Raw genomic sequence first — 24,665 nt, forward strand, 5'->3', positions numbered from 1 at the left:
TGGGTTGATGATGACGATGATGATGGAAGAAGGGACATTCAACACGTTAATTTCAAGAACGTTATGGTTGATAGGGTAATTTATTTTTATAAAAAAAAATCACTTAAAATCGTTATAAATGCTCTTACCAAATGAACATCATCTATGAAGCTCTGCCCGATAACAAGTAGATTAATAAAAAATCTCGATACAGGCCCTGATAAAAATTCTTGCACTGCCCATTGAGAAGATCTTGCAACAACTATAACTTTACTTTCGGATTGTTTCCCCAAGACCTTACCACTTTTTTGAACATCAGTAAGAAATAAAATGAAATGAAGGCATTCTTGATTAGCTTGTAACAATCTAGGTTCTTGTACACGATCATTCTCATCTATGTATCCATGGACAAAAGTTACAGGAAAACTTTCGAATAATTCTTGGAACAGTTGGCTTTCGTGGGATTTTATTTGATCATCATATAGAATTACCGTTGTACACTCACTCAAATAAGTTAAAGTTATATTATGAATTAATTTAATAAGTGACGGATTTTGATCAAAGATTTTACTTTCATTAAGAAAGTTTTCATGCCATACTTCTTCCTTAGTTTTTGGGTGTCCATGGAATACAGGGTCGACCAGTCTTTTTTTGGATCCTGTGTGTAAATTTTCGTGACTTTTCTTTCCATCATTTCTTTGAACTACTTTTTCGGAACTTAGTTTTATATATTTATTATTTGCACGCAGATTATTATCATTAGTAAACAATCTTTTTGGGCCAAGTATCAATTGATAGTTATCATTATAGTCACCTAAAGCTAAATGATATAAGATTCCAAATACCAAAATTAATAAGGCTTTCATTTTAAAATTTAGAATATTTACAAATGAAGGTCAATGTAGGTGTTATTTTGTATACCACAAGTAATAGATATGGTGAAACTCCGTATACACCACTGTCTTTTATAAGTTTTCATGAACCTTGATCAATAAAATATCACGGAACAGGTGTTATGATTGAAATTTAATTTTTTATGAAGTCATTCTACAATCAACGTATTGTGGTTCGAGGTAGTGAAAGCAATTCTTAGAGACTGCTAAAAAATACATATCTACATACATAAATGACGTTGAGCGTACATCATACTCGTAAGGTAACGAAAACCTGGAAGGTATATGGACTTACTGCAGACTCTAAATTCTGACTTTATTTTCCGCACAATCACACCAAAACTATAAGTCGGATCGTGCTTTTTGTGATCGTCTTCAGTTTAGTGATAACTAGACAATTTGGCATGACGCATTTATTATTATATGATGCTCAAGCCTTAGCCAATTATGAAGATATCAATTTGAAATGCGAAAGTAGTATTTGCAACAATGCACCTGCTAGTTATAATTAACTTATATTAATTAATTTAAATTAATTTAAATTAAATTAATTAATATAAGGTTTCTTCTGCGATATTATTTTTTATTTAAGCTTCAAAATAAACTATTTAAATTGCCCGTTACAGACATTTCAAGCATTCCTCTTTATAAGAAAGGGGATTTAAAATTTATCTCACCACGCTGCTCCAATGTAGGTTGTCGGACTTAGAATGATAACAATGTTCGATTCAGTGACGAATGTTGAAATGTTAATAATAATAATGACCGGAACTAGCGGCTTAGGGTAATTTCGTCACAGTCACAGGAGACATAACACCACCAAAAATCCGATTCTGCAGCTTAGGAGTTCTTGAAAGAAGGAAAAGTGCATTTTTATCAATCGTTGTGTAATTCACAAATCGTTTCCTTCCCCTCCAATCAGTCATACAAGGACTGTGTTAGGAGTGAGTATCCAGACACAATCGTCGCAGGGAATCGAAAGCATGACCTTAAATTCAATTGAAGATTAAATCCAACCCATTTCCCGTTAAGCTATTGAAGCTTTATTGGTATGATTGTATTGGTTTCTTCAATAATACACAAAATTAGCATTATAATATTTTATTCATTTGCACTGGTGGCATTTGTTACATAACGAGATAATTTATTATCAAGATGTACGCAAAAAGTTCACACAGCATCCAAAACGGGTTCCAGTAAAAAAGAGTCATGTCCAAGTTACATAGAATCAACCGAAAGTACCGACAAACATCAATCGAATATTTTGGAATTATATGGAACTTCCAATTTTAAATATTAAACCTAAATATATTTACAATAATAGGACTTATAAATATTGCAGATTGTTTAAATAATTATATAATCTTGTAAGCGCTTCTACCAAATGTAGCACTAAATCTTAGTATGAAAAGAAAATGTGTAATGAAAATCAAATCAAAGTGTTAAGACAATTTTTAAATAATGATGCTTTACTTAATACAACGCTTCTAACCAAAATGTTTATGTCTCTTTACATTCTTGATAAAGCACAGTAAACTAATTTTAATTAGGTATTAAATTTATCAGCAGTCACATACACATGTGCTTCATCACATACGCGATGTAGACAGACGTCTAAGCGACGCTATAAATTATAATTTTGAATATAAAAAAACTTTGTTCAATTAAGCGTAATATTCGCAAAGCTTCACATTTTCATCCAACTGGCGCCTACAACTCGCAATAAAATACTACCCTAGCACTTAACACATACAAAATTCTAACTATATTTACAATTGTATAAAAGGCAGTGTCAACCACAACGCTGGCAAGATAAGAAATCTTTTTTTTTCTAAATTTTAATATGGCTTACGTTAAGAATTATAAACAATAGAAATCCAAGTCGATAATACGAGTAGTTATTATCAAAGTATATTATAAGATAATTATGTAAAATATCACTTTGTGATTTCATATAAAAATATTTTACTTAAAAAAACGTATTTTTTTTAATCAAAATGAGAGAGAAGAACATTTAATTTGAATATGAAATAAAAGACCTAATAAGCAGAATATCATTGGATCGACAAAATCGTACTTAAAATGATTTAAGCGATTTGAATAGAGCATTATTTTTCTGATGCATTTCTTTCAAAACGATTGAAAACACACAATATCACAGTTTCCAATACATCATACTTTAACTAAAAGGAGCATGGTATTATACTAACAAATTAGTAAAATTACGTAACTACCTACTCCTAAACTAAGATGAAATTGTTTACAATTTACAATTTTTGCTTTGTGACCATCAAATCTAAATGGCACTCACTAGGTGAAGGTGACAAAACAATTTCTACTCACAATAATTTACTACTGAATGATCCATGCCTCGTTGGCTTAAAACTAAAAGCAAATTCTAATGGATCATTACAAAAGTTGGGCGAAATTTGTTAATAACTAATAACTGAGTCTGTTTAATCTTCGATGTCGTTGTCGATTCGTGATGATCTAATGCCTGTTTTTCCGGTCCAAGGGTAAATTTCGGGACACGGTTGACATGTCCTCATGTATCGAACTCCAGATTTGTGCCAGAGATTGCATACTTTAGCGTTGTTGCATTTCTTAGGTCGATCCTGAAGAAAACAGTTTTTTAGTTGGCAAATTTATTAAATGAAAAAGATATATTGGTCTTATGTTATTGCAAACTTACCGCGTAATTGCACTGGAAGGGTTGAAAGTTATTTAATCTAGAAATTGGGGTTGGGTCTCGAACCCATTGTATAGCTTGCCAATTTGTTACAATCCACACATCAGGCATTTTATTGATAAAGTCTAAGAACTTGATAAATCCTTCTTTGTGGTGAGGTTGAGTGAACCAAGCTGCGTGATAGAATAGTCCAAAGGGAGCCCTGTAAAAAAAAATAGACGTAATGAAAATGATACTAGAGATAACAAAAATCGTAATCACTCAAATGATTTACTAATAACCTGTTGCTTGTGTAATGTCTATCGAAGTTTTTCAAGATCATTTTGTAGACACCATCAGAATCAGGTGGGTTCGCACAAGCGTCTCCCATGGAACATCTCCCGCCGTTCAAATCTTGCCACATCACCATAGGAACCTCCCAAACTCCTAGAATCGAAAATGTATACAAATTTAAATAAAAATCTCATATTTAATTTTTAGAAAAGGTTTCTTTGATTATAAATGCAAAAGACTGGATGGTTGGAAATCTGTTACTCAATCACAACAAAACAGCACAACTCGAATTGATTTTTCTTATTCCGATATTTCTACAGAAACTTTGGTGAAACCACGGGTTCCAGAGAGTGTGGTTTTTTTATCTTATTAGCCTTTATGAATCTTAAAGTTAGGTTTAGGCCCTGGCGTGTAAGTTTAACAAAAATGATAGTTGTCAGTGAAAATGTTCAGCGCATGGTTCAACTTACAGGCCGCTTACTTTTAGGCTGCGTATTTTACTTTAGTAGTTACTATTTTACTGTCATACAAATAGTATAATTATATCATAGTAACAACAACCTTCATTCTGAAATTGATTCCTTCATCAAAAATGAATACGATACTAATATCTACATTAAAACTGAGTTTACCTGGATATGATTTCGTAGGACACGGTGGTATCATGCAATCGTGGAATAATTTATAATCCAAAGTATAAGGCCAGCTCGGTGGTTTATTTTCATACACTGGCAGCGATGAGTCATATGTGAAGTTGGAATCGTACAACATTTTAAACATCTTGTTTCCACCAACTGACAAGAATGGTGCTCTCATTCCTCTAATGTCATCGAGTTTAACACCACCGTAAGCTGCTAAAATTTCTCTTTGACCACCAATTTCTCTGTTCCATTTCTTTTGGGAAAATTGTTCACCAAAGCTATGACTGAAATTTTATATTTACTTATATGAGCAGTCTGTATGTGTTATTAATATAAATTAAAGAAAATTGAAAATGAAATTCATTAAACCACACACCAACATGTTAAAAATAATAGAGATTATAATAGAGAAGAAACATTAGATAATAATTGTTGATAGAGAAGAAACATTAGAAGATAATCTGGCAAAGAGTCAAATAATTTATTATTGTGATAATGTATACATTTAACCGTCATAATTTACGTAATATTTTAAATCTGTGCATTTAATGAAATTCGTGCAGGTACAGGTACACTTATCAAGAACTTACGAAACTGTGTGCGATGCCATCTCGTGCCCAGCTGAATATAGGTTTTGTACTTGACTGTAGTCTGTCCATTCATGGGATACATAGAACGTGGCGGTTATGGGACAGCCGTTCGGGTTGACGCGACCTTTCTCAAACAGATCCGCGTACAATCCCTTGTTCAGGTCATTTACTGAATCGTCATAAGTCAGCAGTACAATTTGCGGGACCTTGTCCACCGGTAAGTCGCCTGTTTTTTTGGCAGGATACGGAACGTGGTTGTGCACGTGGTTTCAGGTGTGTTAATTAAGTGCCAGGAAGTGGAAGAAAATGACAGGCAATAGAAGGTAGAGGCAAAAAGGAAGAAGGGAAAAGAAAAGAAATAAAAACATCAGAATATTATTTTTAAAATTAGTCCCTGAGGATTAATACAAAATAAAAAAGAAATAATATATAATATATATAGATGGCCATGATACCATTAGTAATATCAATTATAAGTACTATTTTTATGTTATAAAGTAAAAGTCATATAATAGGTAACATTTTGAGCTGGTCCTATTAAATATTCGACTTATATACTTCCATAGAAAATCCCGAAGAAGTAAGTCAGCTACACCAAATCAACTCATCTATTTAATTGACTTACGATATAGTGTGTGAGGCAAATTCGTGGCCATCTGCATATAAGTTTTGTATTTGACTATAATCTGTCCATTCATGTGACACATAGAAGGTGCCTGTTATAGGACAACCATTGGGATTGACTCGTCCCCTTTCAAACAGTTCTTCGTAGTAAATTTTATTTAAATCATTTACCGCATCGTCGAATGTTATAAGTACTACTTGTGGTACTTCGTTGACTCGTAAATTTCCTGAGGTACATATATGATTAGAATTTTTTCTACTTTATTAATAATTGAACTTCATAAATTAAATTTAAATAATTTCTGTTTCAAATGTAATCACAACATATGGCTTACCAGGAATGTCTTTTCCACCACAGAAACAGTCAGGTAAGAGACACACATCCTTTCGGCATTTTGCAGCTGTCTTGTCAGGAGTTGGTTGTGGATAGACTGCTTCTGGTCGACTTGGTGGATTGAGGTAAATGTCAGGTATATCGGCTGACTTCGATACGATGGCCGTTGAAGGCTTCAATGTTGGACGACTGCGACTGTTACAAAAATAAAATAAATTGTGATATTTTATTTATCCCATTAAGCAGGAAAATAACAATGAAGAATAATGGTTATAATAAAAATATGCAAAATATATGACTTATATTGTATATGAACAAGCAATTATTATTCGATCATATAAGAAGCGCATGAATGTTGACTTTTAAAATGTAAATCTAACGTTGGAGGTGTTCCTCTATTTGGTGTCTGTGGCGAAGATTCAGAGCCACCCGAAGTAGAGAAATGAGCAGAGCCTCGTCCTCTAGTACTGCTTGGCCTGCAAAAAAACTTTTATAGTAATATGTTCATTTATAGGGGCTTATTAGTATGCGTGAATTTAGGTATAAGCTAATGAAATAATTTTCTTAATGATTTCTTTGAAATTATTATCCTTAAATTAGAACACTTTTCATTATTGAATAAAGCATTTTACATTAAAATGCACATTATGTTATTGCTAACGCATTCTTTGAAAGAGAGTCGCCATGCAATAGTATATCAAAATTATCAAATATTTCATTTTGATAAACTACATTAAGTGCACAAATGGAACTAAATGATAAATTGTAATGTGGTGCTAGAAGAGTGTCGAAAACTACATTGAGGAACTTTTTACTGCAAACTAAAAAAAAAATATTTAAAAATTATTATCAAAACATACTCACATTATACATGCTTTATCAAAAACTTAAATAGAATGTGCAGGAAACGGAAATGGTCGCGTCAGGAGTTAACAATACAGAAATTCAACTCAACCGACTGGAAGTCCCCCAATGAGAATGTAATGAAGAAAGAATGCTAAGCGACAGAGTTTAGCTATGGGTGCTATTATCAATGTTTTGGAAATAGAGTCATGCCAGTTACATCGCGATGCGGAAAGTAAGGAGTATGAAGCCTCCACCCTCAGTAAGTAGAAATGAAATATCATTAAACTGCAAAGACTACTGGCCGGCGAGTACCTCTGGTATTTGATTTCGTTGCATTTCGAATTCGCTTGCAGACTGTTGTCTGATGAACAATTGGACGATGATTGGTAACTCCTGCGCCCACCTCCAATGTTTTCCACAGCTAATTTTATTGCAGGATTGATACGAGAGGCACGTGTTGGGAAGGATATACTTTTAGTAGTCGGTTTAGTCTCTATCTCAGTTTTTAAAGTTGTTGTCGATTTTGTTGTACTAGTAGTTGAAGCGATGTCATGTACAATGTCATTATAAAGTCGATCATTTTCAGTAACAGTAGGTGTTTTAATAGTTTCAGAATTATTTTCAGTCAAATGAGTCAAGTCACCGTCCTCTTCATATTCTTTATTGCGACTACTATCATATGAAGGCCCGTCAACATCAATAATTTTTTGATATTTACGTGATTTCTCATTTTCTATTTTACTTTTAGCAAAGTTATTGAACTTTGATTTATGAATTTCCTTACGAGGTGTATACGTTGAACTAGGCACAATATTATGCCTACCAGCTTGAGTCATTGAATCTAAGAATGTAGCATCAGTTACATGAGGCATTTCAGTTGTTGTCGGTGAAAATTCATTTTTATTGAATTGTGTGTTCGAACCAGTAAATGTTATTGTTTCGACTGTTGGTGAAATATAATGAACGAAAGTTGGTTCTGTGATAATTTTTAAATGTTTCAACATACTTTTCAGAGGTTTCTCGTCAGAATAAGTAGTTTTTTTCTTTTGAACACCTATACGAACGATATTTTCCTCGGTTGTAGTAGTAGTTGTTATTGGTGTTGTTCGGGAAGTTGTAGAGGTACTTTTCTCAATTCGTGAGGTGGAACTAGAGAAATTGTTTAAGATATTTTTAATAATATTTCTAACATTAAATACTTCTGTAGTTTGATCAGCCAAAACATCATCTTCTACTTGATAAACATAGTAAGAAGGTTTTTTTTCTGAAGGATTTTCAGAACTCACTAAGTTTAATTTTGGAGTAGTCAAAGTCAATTTTTTTGCAACAGTAAGTGGAGACGTCGCATCAAGTCCAAAAGGATAATCTTCTGAAGTCACTTCCTTATTAAAATTACTTCTTTGTTTTTCGTATGCGTTGTAGGGAAGTATAATTGGTTCGTTGTATTTATCATTAAAATAAGTATTATCTGACTGATATAAGTTTGAATCAGAAGAGAGACTATAGTTTTCATCTAACACTTCTTCTTTGTATACATTTTGCGAACTCTTTTCAGTAGTTGTTGGAATATTTACATTACTTTTGGTATGTTCTTCGATATTTACAGGAGGAGCTGGGCGTCTTAACACTGTTTTTAAATAGTATTTTGTACTATCCATAACAGGAGTTGTTGTTGTCTGTGTTTTTTGTCGTAAAGTGGTACTTTCTACCACAGGTTTACGATAAACAAATGGCTCTTTATCTGCTTTTGCGTCTGGGCTAGCATTAATTCTTGGTATTACAAGACTAGAAGCTCTTTTATCATTAATTTTGCTATTGTCATCTTTAATGAAATCATTATAAGCTTCGCTTATATCTTGGTTATCGTCTGTAAGGTTGACTAATTTTTGAATATGTTGCTTTTTTACTTGCTGGTTTATTCGAATATTTCTGTTTCTAGAGTTGAAATAGCTTTCCGATGGTTTAGAAATAAAAGTTAAGGTGTAGGGATCTTTAGTATTATTAACATTTCTACGAATTGAAAAACCAGTTGTTAATGAAATTAACTTTTTATCACTCGTAGCAGGCGATTGGTGTACTAATTTAACAGCATTATTATTGTTAGTCACACGAGAAGGTTTCCTACGAGTCGGAATTTTTTCAGTCGATTGTAAGTTTAACCTATATGAGTTATCTGTCTTTTCAAAAGGCTTGGCGAGGGATGAAAAGTTGATGAAAGGTGATAAAGTAGAGGGGAGCGAAGAAGTGGACTTATCAATAGAATTTTGGTTCGTAGTAGTTTCAGGATTGCGTATGGGATTTTCATCGGACGATGATCTGTCAAATATAAAGAATCGATTCTAAATTCAGCTCCATGAAAAATCCTTTATAAAAAATCTTTATAAACTTAATCTTAAAATCAATTTATGATTTTTCCAAATATTAACGGATATCTGAAAGGTATTTACTACATTTAATTAGTAATCTGCCCATTTTAATAAAGATACTACAAAAGCCAAATCATATAAAGTAATACATATAAAAAGGCAGAAAACATAAAGAAGTAACAAAGAAGAGATAATAAATTAAAATAAATAATTCATTACCAAAATAGCACTGCTTCCTGATATTATAACAACCTTTAAACCGATCATAAAATTAGTACCAAACCCGGATTAGTAACACAAAATACTTGTCAGTCCAAAGGTTGTTTGCCATGAACTATGTAATGAAGTGAAAGTGGAAATGAAAATAATGATGAATAAAAATGAATTGAGTAATGACAATGAATTTCTACGAGTATTTATGATTTAGGCCTTGATGATTTATGATTCAACATGAGTTATAATCATTCTTTTGTAGTACCTTGGGCTATACCGAGCTGGAGTCATGGCTTCGGTATAGGGTGCAGTAGTAGTTGGACGACGTGTGGTAGTGGTAGTGGTGGTAGTAGTTGTGGTAGTAGTGGTTGTGCTAGTCGTAGTAGGAGTTGTGCGTGGGGAACTAGCTTCATAAACAGTCGTCCTCACGCTGCTTGGAATGTGATCATAGCCCAATTCGTTACCATCGCCCCTGAATTATTTATTTCATAAAATTATATTTTTATACATCTTCTTCAGTTAATATTATGTAAATAAGTAATAACATAATATTTGTATGAAAAAAAAACATTACCTTGTCTGCTGGCGTATGGAAGATTGGTACTGATTCTGGTTGCTTATCTGAAATTTATCAGAAGTACAATTATTTTAACTTTCACTCAACTTTTTTTTGTATCTCCGTCAATAAATTAATTATTGTAATATAATTTTACTACAAAAACCTTTATAATATAGGTAAGTCTTAAGTAAACCCTCATAATAAAATAGTATTAGTTATTTTACCATTGTGTGTCTAAACATATTCTCAAAAGAATAAAATATAATTATGACGTATTGTTATTACCTTACCTTTTAAATTATTACTTGTCACGGTTTTGTTGAAAAACCTTATAATATATACCTAAACCAAATTTCTTGTTTTCATGTTAAATAGATTTTGATTAATTAAGAAAACAACAGTGGCCTTAGATGGTTCGTGTAAAGACACATTGTCGCTTTGTTTTCACTCGTTCTCTAGAATTTGTCTAGATGCGCTCTCCACGGCTCTATCTAATCATATGATATTAAATTTAAGGAACAAAATAATGTTAAATGGCACAAAATTGATTCGTTTATATATGAGATACTTTTGAAAGTCAAAAGTATCTCACATGCTTCGACTTTTTAGAATGTCTTGGTAAAGTTAAAAAAACTGCGTGTACCTGTGGCTGAATAAGGACATCGTCGTAATCATCAGCTAACACTGGCCTCGGGGTGTAAGTTTCAACCGGTCGCCGAGCTGGTGGAGGGGTTCCTCGATACGTCTGCTGGACTGCTGGCCGAAGCGAAGCCTGGTTATATTGCTGAACATAGTCTGCCAACACCCGGTACCAATCACCCGTTAGTCCGTTAAACATATTATGAGTTATGGGTGATTAAGAGTATTGACTAGATTTACTACAGGTGTGAGGTATTAAAAAGTAATTGAACTATAAACATTTAATCCATTGCTTAAACACTTCCTCTTAGAGAATGAATATACGAGTATATACTTTAATAAAAGGTGTAAATAAATAATTTCATTTTGATTAGACAGAACAAAATTTAATTGTTATTATTAATTAAACTTTCTCATAAGTTTGAAAATTATAAATAATAAAATTAATTAGAAAAACAATGTGCAATTAGATGAAGATGTGCTAAATACAAGTAGTTTATTAATTAAGTAAATTTAATACTAAGTTTAGAATTCTAGAATATTCAGTATTGTTACGGTTAAAATTATATGTGTGTAAAATTAAAGAAAATTACTAGTTATTGTTTGTCACAAATCTTGTATTACAAAAGATAGAATATAAATTAATAGACATGCCTATTTATAACAATCAATTTGTATTACATTAGAAGAGAACAGCAAAAATGTAATACGCTTTACATAAATGGTTTCAAGGTTAACAATAACATTTTACAAGTTTGTTCGCATGATCGATATCGGGTAAGATAGTGAATTGTATTTTTCTCACCTGTATCTTTGTACAATTCACCATCTTCATCATAAACAGCGTAATAAGGATCATACTGATCAGCATTGTATGTTTGTGATCCATTGTACAGCATTTTAGGTCGAGGGCTGGCTGAATAAGAGGTAGGCGTAATACTTTCTGTTGGTTCCAAACTGAAAAATTTTAAATAAAAATCAAAGATAAAACAAAACCCTGAAATTATGGATAACACAAACATAAATAACACAGTTTTATATAAACAAATTGTCAATATTTACAGTCTAGTAGTAAACTTAGTCAAAATTAGTCATTTTAAACCAGTAGTCATTTTACTAATTGGTAGTTAATGAATAGGCAGTAAATGTACATGTTAAACAGCTGTCATATAGTCGGTTTAAAGCTAAATAAAGGAAATAAGAAGAGATAGTAATAGTAGAGAAAACTAAAGATGTGCTTTAAATAACATTTTTAAGTGTGTCTTAGTGCTGTACAACACCAATTTAGCGTTAGTTAGCTTGTTTAAGTGATTGTTTACCTGTTGGTTCTATCGTCATGACTAGTCTTAGTAAAACGAGTCTCTTGTTTATAGCTGTCACGAGGTGTAGTGAATTTCATATTTTGTGCTACAATGTTTTGGTGGCGAACTCTTTCTCTAGTTTGTTTATTATTTTCTCCATGAGTTATATGATACTTTTCAGTCGTTGGTTTTGCTAATCTGTGCCGGACAGTATAAGGACGCAAAGTAGTCTGGTTTAGATACTTGGGAGGACGCAATGTATTAGGATTATGACTAGGCTTTCTTAGGTGAACTGTTTTATTTCGAGAAATATACTGATTGTTTGAAGGACTTACATAGTCGACTAGCACAGGTACGGGAATTTTTCCATTTATATTTTTAATCTGTTTATATGGAGTTTTAGTGACAACTGATAAATCATTATGATTTTTGGTCACAGAATCTTGTTTAAGTACATTAAGTGTTCCCGGTTTTGGTGATGAATGACTAATCTTCGTATTTTCAGTATACCCAATATCATCATACTCCTTATAATTTTGTGCCATTAGAGGTCTCTGGGGCTTGACTTCCGAACTTGGCATATATTTAGGTTTAACAGCAGGTTCATAGTAATATTGTTCATCTTCTTCATCATAATAATAGTCATTCATTTCTGGTGATGGCTTTGGTATTGGCCTACGTTTAGGTGATGCTGTGGTAGACGTTGTTAATACCCTAGTTTTACTTTTTACTGGCAACTGAGTCGATGATGGAACTGTTCGATAGTACGAATTTTCTTGTTTCGGAGTTTCTGTAACTGTACCTTGATTAAGAAGCAATGTGGTTGGAAGAGTTACACCCGAAGTAAGAGTTTTCCAATAATTTTTAAACGCAGAAAGTTGTTCATCTACTAATGACGTAGGTTTAGGACTTGACCGGATAAACGCTAAAAATGGATTCTCATTTTGAGCTTGGGTGGTCGACACAAAGTTAGGCGTACTTGACGATAATTGTGGCCGTGATGTAACTTGCTTATGATTTGTAGGTATTAAGAAACCAGTTGGTGGAGCTGTGCCAGGTCCAGTTAAGTAAGGCGTCTGTGTAACCATTGGCGTCGTCTGCGAATATGTTGGTTGTCTTAGAGCATAAGATTGCTGATGAATATTCTCATTAGGCGTATTAAAACTATAACTAAGAGGCAGTTGACGATCGTCCTTAAAATTTGGTGGCTTAATATTAGGTCTCAAACTTTCTGCTTGGATCGTGGGTGTTGTTTGAGGTAATTTATTATAATTTTTAATTAGTACAGGCTCTTGAGTATTTTGAACATATTTCTGAGGTACTGTTTGAGGTCTCTGAATTAGTTGTTGTTGATATGTCTGTCCTTGATTAGGAGTAGAACTTACAAATCTCTGTAGTGTAGCTCCAGTACTACTAATTTCAGCAGATGCTGTAAATGGTCTTGGGGTGTTCTGTCCATTTTTTATGGTCGACGAGTGCAAATTTTTATCTGGATATGAAGCAGTAGTAAACACAGCATTATTATTAGCTATTTTAGATGGATTGTGGTCGTCTTTAGTGGTAGGGTTTTGTGTAGTTACTCCAACAATTGAATAGTGATCATCTCGTAGCTTATCCAAAAAAGTATCAAAATTAAACTCCGGATTAGCAAAAGGGTTTTCTATTTTATTAAATTTATGGCGAGGATTATTGTAACTGTAAGGTAAACCAAATTGTACTGGAAAGTTTTGATTATGGTCATCATTTTCTTCTTCACGTGAAGAGTCTTCTTCTTCTTCACTAGACCCCAAGTCTTCTTCTTCATAATCTTCATCTTTGTTACCTTGTTTATTATCTTTAAGAGGTTCATTTTGTCTTACATTATTTTCTCGGTAATTATTTGGAGTTCGTATGGAAGATGACATTTGTAATGGCTTTCCTGTAACTATTGAACTAGATTGATGAGACGAATCAGAAAAAGATGCTAAACTTGGTTGTTTAGTTGAATGGCCTGCCTGTATATTGGTATTATGAATATTTAGCAATGCATTATTATAAAAACCTCCTGCTAATGCAGAAAACGGATTCTGATTATTATTCAAAGACGATATTGGGGGGCTTTTTGTAATAATTTGAGTACCTCCATTAAACTGAGGGTTCTTCTGTTTTATTGGGTCAGGTATACTTGGTTTAAATGGTCTATTTTGATTATTATCTATTTGATAAGGAACATAAGAATTAGCAGCCGGAAAAAAGTTATTATTTGACGCCGGTTTTCGGATATTAGCATTATGTTCACCGTTATAGACTAGTCTTTGATTTTGTAAATTAGGATTGAAATTGTATTGTTGCAAGTTAATAAGTTTTATAGGTTTTGAATTGGGCCAAATTTTGTCAGGTTGTCTAAACCCATTTTTTAAGTAAAAGCGTATTTGCCTCTTTCCTCTTTCACTGTCTTCTAAATCTTCTTCGGTGTAGTCATCTTCACTTGACGGTTCATCGAATTCAATGTATTCCATAACTTGGTCATTTTCATTGTCATTTTCATTTTCACTATCACTTCGTTTCGATAATTTATCTGGTAATTTAGAACTATTTGTAGAAGTAACTAAAACGTCTCTCTTTTTCCTTAAAAGAGTATTCTGAGTGATGTCTTTTACTTTACTTATAACAGTCAAAAAGTCTTTAGGTCTGTCGATTGAGTCAGTTACGTTGTCAGTTTTTTCATCTCTGAAATCACGATAGTCAATTTAATGTTTATCATCCATTACACAATGAATTAGAAATGTTAAAACTCAATTTACCTGTATGTCTGAGGCGCTTGTGTTATTGTGGCTGTCCTTCGGTCATCAACTTGTGTTCCAAAAGAAAATGATCCTATTTTACTATTTTGATTTATCGACGAAGGTATGATGTTTGTGTTAAACGATCTTCCAGAGTTACTTTGAGAAACATAACCATCTCTGTCCTTTTGGACTTGTCCTATTGTCGATGGTTGTCCTCTGTATACTCTCTGTTGTCTATCACTCTCAATTTCTTCAACTGGAGGTAAGTCGTCCACTTCCGCATACAGCTGTTGTTGCTGAAAAATATTAAAAAAATATATTAGCTGTTTATGCAATTGAAAATCTTTTATTGTCTATTTGATTTATAATCAAAAAATCGAATTGTAAACTAATTGTTTTTGGAGGCGAAAGCGTAGTTGTGGTCGAATGTCCTTGCAAAAAGCCTACCAAAAGTGGCTGTCCATGAGCTGGTGTTTTTTGTTTTTAATTCTATGACAAGTTAGCCCAGGACTGCGATCTCATCCGATGTTAAGTCAGACGCAGTCTAAGATGGAAGCGGGCTAACTTATAAGAGGTAAGTTTATTCTACAAGTTTATTCTACCCCTAAAACCTGTGAGGGTTTCTACGCGGAATCGTATCAGAACACTAAATCGCTTTGCGATACGTCTTTGCCCGTAGGGTGGTAACCAGCCATGGCCAAAGTCTACCACCAGACCAGACCTGAGCCTAAACGGACTCGTATCCAGAACTCTCTGTAAAGAACCACAGCAGTACCAAGTGTGCCAGAGAGATTGTCAATAGTGTGATGATAATGAAGAAGATGATGATAATGAACATAATGATAATGATGATGAAGATGATGAGGACGACGAAGATGACGACGACGACGGCGATGATGATGAACGCAAATTACCTTTTCGTATTCTTGTCGGTTGAACTTCGGTTGTCCCCGCGATGTGATGACAGGGTTGGGCTGTGCGCGGGGCGGCGGCGGCGGGTTGCGTCGAGGCGGCGGTGGTGGATCTCTCTCGTTGATGCGCTCCAGGTCTTCGGCAACCACGGCACCGGTGGCGTCGCAGCCTACGTTACGCGGCCAATCACATGTTTGGAGTTCGTGGCTGGAATTCAAATTAATACGATTAGAGCAAGTATGATTTTGAAATGTATCGTTTATCTCAATATAACAATAGTTTGTGACATCACCAAAAGATCGCATATTTGTCGTAAAATCAACACAGATTTAAAAATCCTTTCTCTTTATATTAGTGTAGATCTGTCTTTCAGTAAGTTAGAAACAGTTGGATATTCTGAATAAAACGACCTATACAAAGTATTTACTCTATATCGAAGGGTATCAAAACGACAAGGCGACCATTATAACACACGAGCACAGTCACAGATACATGCAGTCGCTGGGGTGTGGGTAGTAGCCGAACTCCTCCGGGCAGTCGAAGTGTTACGTAAGGTAGTAGAAGTAAAGTTACCTGTACATAAGGCCACCAGTACAAGACTCGAGTAGCGCGCCGCCGAACACGCACACATAGTACAGCGTTCGTTGGATGGGGGTAGTAGCCGAACTCTTCCGGGCAGTCGAAGTGTCACATAAGGTAGTAGAAGTAAAGTTACCTGTACATAAGGCCACCAGTACAAGACTCGAGTAGCGCGCCGCCAAACACGCACACAAAGTACAGCGTTCGTTGGATGGGGGTAGTAGCTGAAACTCTTCCGGGCAGTCGAAGTGTCACATAAGGTAGTAGAAGTAAAGTTACCTGTACATAAGGCCACCAGTACAAGACTCGAGTAGCGCGCCGCCGAACACGCACACATAGTACAGCGTGCAGTCGCTGGGGTGGGGATAGTAGCCGAACTCTTCAGGACAGTCGAAGTCCACCTCTCTTTTGATGTCAGCCGCTACTGGCACGCTCCTGATGGGGCCGGAGCGCTGCCGAGAACGGTCTTTCGCTGCGAGGCATACTGGAAAAGACAAAACTCATCTTTACTAACACTATTATTAACACCTTTATTTGACTATTTGTAACACAGGGTCAGGACTCCCCCTATAAACGAAGAGGAGATAAGGATTAATTCTTTAACAACCACTATCATTATGTTGATGATAATGATTGGGAGCGACGGCTTAACGTGCTCTTTGAGGCACACCAGGTGTAACACCACCAAATCCCAACTCCGAGTTGAAAATTTCATCTAATAATTTCTTAGAACAAACACTGTAACCTACTTTAGATGAATTAGCTTGTTAATCCAGTTATGTTCCTTCGGATCACAAGGTCTGTACAATATTGATATATATATGTTTTCTAGTAATCCTCAATAGTATAATATTATATTAATGATTTAATACTGCTCATATAACTCATATATAATATTGATAATTTAATACTTGTATGTCTAGTTACTCACTTAATTCCTATTAATAAAGAACTTTATAACTTGGTACCTCATTCATAACATGTAATAGAAAAAGTTATTGAAATAATTATTATAATCTTTAATAGTTTCACGTCTATTGTTTTTATTGCCTAAATAGAGCTACATGTAATCAAGAGCGTGCCGTTAATAGCCATACTTACTGAGAGCTATTCAGAACAATTGCCCCACCGGCCTTGTAGATAACGAACCGCCAGAACGTTGCATTCTCTCAAACTCACTAGAGAACCACCTATAAATAGCCACACCTTACCCTACCTGCGTTTACCCATTTTGTTCAGCAACAATAGGTAGTTAAATCATATCAAATTTAATATAAACAATATTAGTATAATCAAGGACCAAGGGTCCGAAATATATCGATATCAATTAATAATAGTCCACCACGCTGGCCCAATACGGATTGGCAGACTTCACACAAGCAGAGAATGAAGAATTCTCGGTATGCAGGTTTCCTCACCATGTTTTCCGTCAACGTTTGAGACACGTGATTGTTATCGCCGCGTTGCAACGACTAGCGGTACGGACGGCTTCAGTTCAGTGTGCTCGTGGCGTTCGAGCCGTCCACATCTCTTGTTGTGTAATTCTTTATGGGTTACATGGGATAGGCCGGGAGAGTGGCTTGAGTGGAAAAGGGGAGTGTTTGTTAACAGTCAAAGTACCTTTAACCCTACACACAACGTTCACAAGTGCGTGACTTCACTCAAGGTCATTCTCTGCCATTTTAGGGTCTTATTTTGGTTACAGTTTGATTTGTAAATTAAGTTGTCCTGACAAATGTTGTGAATCATAACCTTTGTTCGGCATTCGTTTTCTTATTTTTGTAATCACTTCTGAGTCTGCTAAAATTATATTTAATTTCTTAAAATGCACATATCTGAAAAGTTGGAGGTGCGTGCCCCAGACCGGAATCGGAGGAGGTCATATTCCCTGGATTATCACCTATTGTTACCAATTGGAAAATGAAACTTATATCCTATATGGAGCTTATGCCTGCTCCAGTACAGGTTAAGATGATAACGCTAAACTGTTTTACGAACACAGTGCTAATGATAATGATCAAAAGTAGACCTACGGCTTAGGTTTAAACAAATCAGTAGGTACCTCTCCAATGAATAAACATTGTAATGCATCTATTAAAATGTTGCAATCCAACAAAACATGAAATCGGTAAAAAAAACAAAAGTTAACCTAAACAATAGTTAATAGTATTAGTTAAACAAAGCGTGTGTTCCCATGAAACTAAATTTCATTAAACAATCCAGCGTGCCAATACAATACATTGTTAACATCAGCCCCCCTTGCCAATTGGCACGTAGATTCTCTTTCTACGATCGCTAACGCTTCGAAAACTAGAAAAATGTATGGAAAATGACAGATCTTGATCACGTGACCTGTCGATCGCAAATGTCATTACCATACATCTTTCTAGTTTCCGAAGCGATAGCGACCATAGAAAAAGAATGGACGTGCTACTTGGCTAGGGGGACACAAAGACTATAAGTTGATTAGTTTAAGAGGCACTTTTGTACATAAACTTTTATTGATTAGTAAATATTGGTACATAGCCCTTGCGATTGGCATTTTTATTTTAGTGTATTAAATGAGTCTTGTAAGTGGCAATTTATCATGCCACTTCTAAATTGAAGGGCGTTAATAAATCGTAGTATTTCTTGGTGTAACTGATTACAGCACTCTTAATGCTTTGAAGCAATTAATGTTACGAAAATTTTAGGTACCTACCTACTTGAACCTATTGTTGTACTGAAATTATTAATTATTGCACTTATGTTGTTTATTAGAGTTAAAATATATATGTAAATAATATTCTCTATTTTCTCTATTTAGCTAAATTGTTTTGTTATGATAAAATGTAGGTTTTAAATTCTTGCTTACCTTTTTTAAAAAGTAAACATTCGGAAACAGTACTTTTACAACTTAGAGTTCACTTATTGTGCAACATAGTATTTTTTTTTTACCTTTTAAGTTAAAATAGTAGTTGTATATCTGTCGGGAACAGTACTTTTTTGGAGATAAAGTATTTTAAGTACTTTTACAACACAAAGTTTCATACTGACAACAGATTGTATGAAACAAATAAACATACTTACCTACTAACATTAATATTTAAAGACGAAAGCTTTTTTTATAATTTATGTTCATTGGTACTCTCACTTATTTTACTTGATTTTTTAAATGGAGAAGTATATTTTTTAATATTTGCCATACATCTTATTAGTCGCAAGCGCTCTAAGCATTGTTATTAAATATAATATATTGTATTAATTGTAACATACATATAATATTGTGTATTCATGCGATGGCCAAGTCAATCCATTTATTTAAAATATAAAAAAAATTTAATACTGATATGAGATGTTGTTGGGTTAGCTAATTACGTAATATCTTGAAACAGAAGATCCCTTAATTGCGGACAGAATAAAGTAATCGAATTGGTATTACATGGATCTCACAACTTTTTATATGAATAACCGATTGCGAGAATTGCTACACTTTACAAGTGTTATTTTTTATGACATAAATATGACCAATATTCCCATTCTCCTCCAACGAGTAGTTAGAAAAGACTGTACTGTGAGTGGGTACTCAGTGATGATTACCCCCTTTTGCCATTGAGCTATTGAGGTCAGAAATAGATTATACCGAGGATTAACACTTTATGTCATTCATAATATAATTTTAAAGGTATGCCTAAGCAGAATAAAATGTCCATGTACCTATTATTTAACGAAACTTTTAAATTTATGATATCGCCCTACAACAAGGCACTATAAATCACACTCCATGACCACGCTATGGCGTAAGTGGAACAATCTTAGTGCTCTCACCTTGAGCGAATCATACCCAGTATCATAATAATACCTCGTTGTGTGGGAAATGCTCAACGGATAGGATTACTTGCATGATGAAATACTCCTTAACCGAGATACTCTTTTAAACTTCTATACAAATAACATACAGAGGTAAAGTTTCTGGTATTCATCATTTCATCATCATTATCAATCCATATTCGGCTCACTGCTGAGCTTGAGTCTCCTCTCAGAATAAGAGGGGTTAGGTCAATAGTCTACCACGCTGACCCACACGCTGACGCACACCCACCAGACTGCACACACGCAGAGAATTAAGAAAATTCTCTGGTATGCAGGTTTTCTCACGATGTTTTCCTTCACCGAAACACGTGATATTTAATTTCTTAAAATGCACACAACTGAAAAATTGGAGGTGCATCTCCGGACTATATTCGAACTCACACCCTCCGGAATCGAAGGCAGAGGTCATATCCACTGGGCTATCACGGCTTCACGGCTTTTGGTATTGTATCGAGTAATCTCTGGATCTAATAAACCGATTTTAAAAATTATTTTGCCACTAGAAAGCCAAGTTATTTGTGAGTATCATTGGCTATATTTTATCCCCGTATTCTCACAGAAACGGGTAAAACCTACGAGAATAAAACCGCGGGCCGTCGGCAAGTTTTGAGTTACAGCTAAATCCTCTCGTAATGCTTCCATTATCCTTGATATAATATCAGTATTTATTTTGGTAGCTTTGTTAAGAGGTCAGATAGTAACCTAAAATATAGAGCTTTTCAACTCGTTCATTAGCATTAATAAATAAATTCTAATAGTGATCGTTACTTTAGTAATCTTAACTACAGATTACTCTTTAGTAAGCCGTAAAATAGGTTGGTAATATGATGATAAAGGCCATCCAAAGCACAGTATATCTACTGTGTCCAAAGTAATTAACTTGTTTGTTTAACAATAACCTACCTACACGGAAGGTAAATAATCAATAAATAGGTAAAAAAAAAAAAAATTGCCGAACATTATTGTATACATATATCACATATATCCTGTTCCTATTGTATTGTATATAATATTATATTATTTGAATATCAGAATGTGTTAATTATCAAATAAATATATATCTAATAGATTTTGTAAATACGGATGTGTTGCTGTATTTTATTGCCATTTTAGGTGTGAATTAATGCTAATGTTTTGTATGCACAATTGCCTACAATTCTATATTGCTATAAAAGTAAATAGGTACATACATTTTTCAAAATTTGTTGGTAAAATATAATAAATACTTACTGAAATTTTCCATTTTAATTTTATAATAATAATTTAACACGATGAAATGATAAGTGGAATTTTAAATTATTAAGTAATTTTTGTATTGCTGTCCATGTATGTATTAAGTAATATTTGTTTGTCCATCCTGCCATGCATTTACTACCACTATCAGTATAATTTGATTATTTAAAAAAATCTTTATGTAAGTAAATAAGAATTGTATTTTATAAAATATGTAATTATACCTAAAAACAAAAAGTAGTAAAGAGAGACAACAAATAGAGCAATTTTACTCATTTCCATAATTATCTTTATTCTGTTTGTATTTGTATTTCTTAGTACAAAAACAAGTCTTGAGGCGCCAGTTGATGTAGGCGGTTGTAATAGGGCTGCCAAATAAGAAATTAAACATGTTTCTTCGTATTGTGACGCTTATAAACAATGAAAATATGAAAATTAGCATGCAAAGTCCTCTAAAGCGAAATTATTACCGCTGCCTAATTTAATTTACACTTTGAATGAGTTACCAAACTTTCAAGGGTTTGTTTTGTCTCCCCTTAAATAATAATGGTGTAAATTATAATGGTTATACTGAGTGGCGACGATAGAGTTAGCACAATTTCCAAGAACTTAATTAGGGTGCATTTGGGTAATTACGAATGGATTTATGACGAATTAGCGAAGTGTTTGTGTTTCTATTGATTATTCCATAATGATTTACTTTATACTACTCTCTTAGAATATATTATTTAATTCAATATATATTCTAACGGACTACATCAAAACATTTTAGAAATATCTTTCTTTGCTTTTAATAGATACAAGTGTTTAAAAATATTAGTGTTTGTTACATTTGTGCAAGTGCATTTGCGGTATATGTTCGAGTAATTCCGAATCACAGATCACAGAATCGTGCTAGACTATGAAAAACTTCCTGGTGAGTTTGATATTTGTAATTATTAGAATTACTTGATTTTCGATATTACCCAAATGCACCTTACTTAAATTTAAGTATGTACATTCAAGTAGATACTTGAACTTATTAGGAGTAGGAATAATGAAAATTTTACAATTATTATATTTATTACTTAATTAATATACATTTCAGTGTAGAAAGATAACAGAATACGAGTAATACATTTGCGATTGGCATGTTAGAATTTAATAAATAATAATCTTCATTGCGACAACCCTACGCGAAAACGTAAGCCGTTCGATAATTTGCATCTTTTGTAGGCTGGTGTGTTACGCCCACCAATTTTGCGACTTTTATCGATATTTAATGCAAGGAATGGAAAAAGTATAAAAATACTATTTCTTTAATTGGCAAAGCTAATAGTTGTATATTGAGTCAAACTCATTCGTAAATGCACGATTAAAGTATATTGCTTTTTGCACACTTTGTATTTTTAATACCGTACTAAAATGAAATACCTAAATAAAAAACTTTACCTTATTAGGTAATAGGTGGTTGTGGCTCGCTCTAGGAGAGCCCTATGTCCAGCAGTGGACGGATACATGCTGGATGGTTGAAGTACCAGAAGACGTTGGTACCACCAAGCGATTTAACGTTCGCCGAGTAGAAATAGTTAAATATGGGTACAATAAACATGTAGGTATCTCTTCCAACTTAGCCCCTTCTATCTTAGACTGCAAACTAACTTTTCATTGAAAAAAAAAGTATAGAAACTAGATAAACTTCTGTGAGTCAGAAGTCAACTGCAATAAAAATTTGTACACGCGTATGTCGTGGGTTGCGGATCTTTAGCATTTAGTATGAGATCCCACATAAAACGTAAGTATATTCTCTGAAATATAATAATAATAATAATAATAAAGCCTTTTATTTTCTCTTCTTCACAATATTTTACAATTCATTTAACTTAAAGTAGGTATTCATTGTTATTATTAATCAGTCACAATTTTTAAAACAACACATTACATAATTATTCCGTTAGATAATCATAATCCATGCATTTTCATAATCATAAAGAATATTTAATTAATTAATTACAATTTTAAAACAATAAATCTAAAATTACACATGTTTCCTATTCTTATTCCGTGCATGTACCTAGTCATTTAACATAATTATAATCTGATCTAATCATTTATTCTAATGCATACATTTTTTATCTAAAATATATAATTTATTCAATACATTTAGTCATTTAACATACTTAATCATAATCACACATAGTCATTTAAGTCAAAAAATATATTTAATACCATTATGAGTAAATTTTCAATTTGTCTTTTTGTTTTTTTTTTTTTAGCAATTTAATTTATTATTATTAGATTATGTCATATTATTGTATTTTTTTTTCTTTCTTATTCTTTAATTTCCAAAATTATGTTAGGTTGAAGATGAGAACCCTCTCGGGTGTAGGCCTCCTCCAAAACAGACCATTTTTTTCTATTTTTTGCAGACTCTTGCCAGTCTTTACCAGCGATGGCTGCTATATCATCAGCCCATCTAGACACCGGTCTGCCGCTTCTCCTCTTGCCCTGCGGCCCTTTCCATGTAGTAACCTTATGAGTCCATCTGTTATCTTGTTGTCTAGCCACATGTCCAGCCCACTTCCATTTTAATGATTGTGCTTGTTTAAGAAAATCTAGCGTTTTCGTTTCAGCTCTTATGTCTGATGCTTTGATTTTTTGACATTTTTTAATGCATAAGAGGCTGCGTTCCATTGCTCGTTGGCACACTATTATTTTAGTTTTTACACTTTTTGTGAAAATCCATGTTTGTGCACCGTATGTTAGGCATGGGAGAATGCAGGAGTCCATTGCTGTCTTTTTGAGGCTTACTGGCAGTTGGCTTTTAAAAATTTCTTTCAGCGACCAGTATCTGTTCCAAGCAATTGTTATTCTCCTGTTTACCTCCTCTACATTAGAGTATGGGTTAAAAGATATCTGCTTCCCAAGGTAAACATACTTCTCTACATAATCTGAGATTTTATTGTCAATATATATGGGAAGGGTGTGAGCGTTTGTCATTAGTTTTGTTTTCTCTTCATTTATATCCAGCCCAACATTTTGACTAGCCTTATGTAGAGTTTCTAACATGTATTGCATATCTCTTCTAGTTTCTGCAAAGAGTATCAGATCATCCGCGAATCTTAAATGTGTTAGGAGGGAACCATTGATTTTTATGCCCTTATTTTTCCAATTAAGATTTTCAAATATTGATTCGAGTACTGCAATGAAAATTTTGGGAGAGAGTGGGTCTCCCTGTTTTGTGCCTCTGTTTATATAGATTGGTGGTCCAACGCTCTCCATCTTTACTCTGCTTTTACTTTTGTTGTATATATATTTAATTATATTGATATAGTTTTCATTTATTTTGCAGTCTTTTAGAGCTTTCCATATACTGTCATGGTAAATAGTGTCAAAAG

The 24,665-nt window shown here is 33.6% G+C and overlaps 2 protein-coding genes across 8 annotated transcripts in view; both read right to left on the reverse strand.

Moving 5' to 3' along the window:
- LOC128198368 (ionotropic receptor 21a-like) lies at positions 1–1,312 on the reverse strand. Its single transcript, XM_052883468.1, has one exon. It carries the CDS (start codon positions 843–845, stop codon positions 87–89), a length of 759 nt encoding a protein of 252 aa, XP_052739428.1. The 5' UTR covers positions 846–1,312; the 3' UTR covers positions 1–86.
- A 645-nt stretch (positions 1,313–1,957) lies between these two features.
- LOC112048194 (mucin-4) overlaps positions 1,958–24,665 on the reverse strand; it is a 131,181-nt gene continuing 108,473 nt past the window's right edge. Inside the window, exons 2-17 of one of the 7 annotated variants that reach the window (XM_052883413.1) lie at positions 16,483–16,687; positions 15,627–15,831; positions 14,731–15,008; positions 11,966–14,656; positions 11,452–11,603; positions 10,651–10,802; positions 10,023–10,069; positions 9,714–9,920; positions 7,182–9,185; positions 6,404–6,499; positions 6,025–6,218; positions 5,691–5,916; positions 4,467–4,759; positions 3,843–3,987; positions 3,565–3,763; positions 1,958–3,487 (exon numbers count right to left, since the gene is read on the reverse strand). In XM_052883413.1, the coding sequence (XP_052739373.1) occupies positions 3,329–3,487; positions 3,565–3,763; positions 3,843–3,987; positions 4,467–4,759; positions 5,691–5,916; positions 6,025–6,218; positions 6,404–6,499; positions 7,182–9,185; positions 9,714–9,920; positions 10,023–10,069; positions 10,651–10,802; positions 11,452–11,603; positions 11,966–14,656; positions 14,731–15,008; positions 15,627–15,831; positions 16,483–16,687 (7,253 nt within the window). In that variant the 3' untranslated portion in view covers positions 1,958–3,328. Of the gene's footprint in view, positions 3,488–3,564; positions 3,764–3,842; positions 3,988–4,466; positions 4,760–5,065; positions 5,292–5,690; positions 5,917–6,024; positions 6,219–6,403; positions 6,500–7,181; positions 9,186–9,713; positions 9,921–10,022; positions 10,070–10,650; positions 10,803–11,451; positions 11,604–11,965; positions 14,657–14,730; positions 15,009–15,626; positions 15,832–16,197; positions 16,306–16,482; positions 16,688–24,665 lie in introns of those variants that run through there. The other 6 variants (XM_052883419.1, XM_052883410.1, XM_052883425.1 and 3 more) reach the window with 6 other exon arrangements.

Source organism: Bicyclus anynana, chromosome 1 (assembly GCF_947172395.1).
Source record: "Bicyclus anynana chromosome 1, ilBicAnyn1.1, whole genome shotgun sequence".
In the NCBI taxonomy this organism is placed as follows: Eukaryota; Metazoa; Arthropoda; class Insecta; order Lepidoptera; family Nymphalidae; genus Bicyclus; species Bicyclus anynana.

Bases quoted from the DNA above. Each gene is read 5' to 3' on its own strand.
- LOC128198368 (XM_052883468.1), bottom strand. From the start codon at position 845: ATGAAAGCCTTATTAATTTTGGTATTTGGAATCTTATATCATTTAGCT.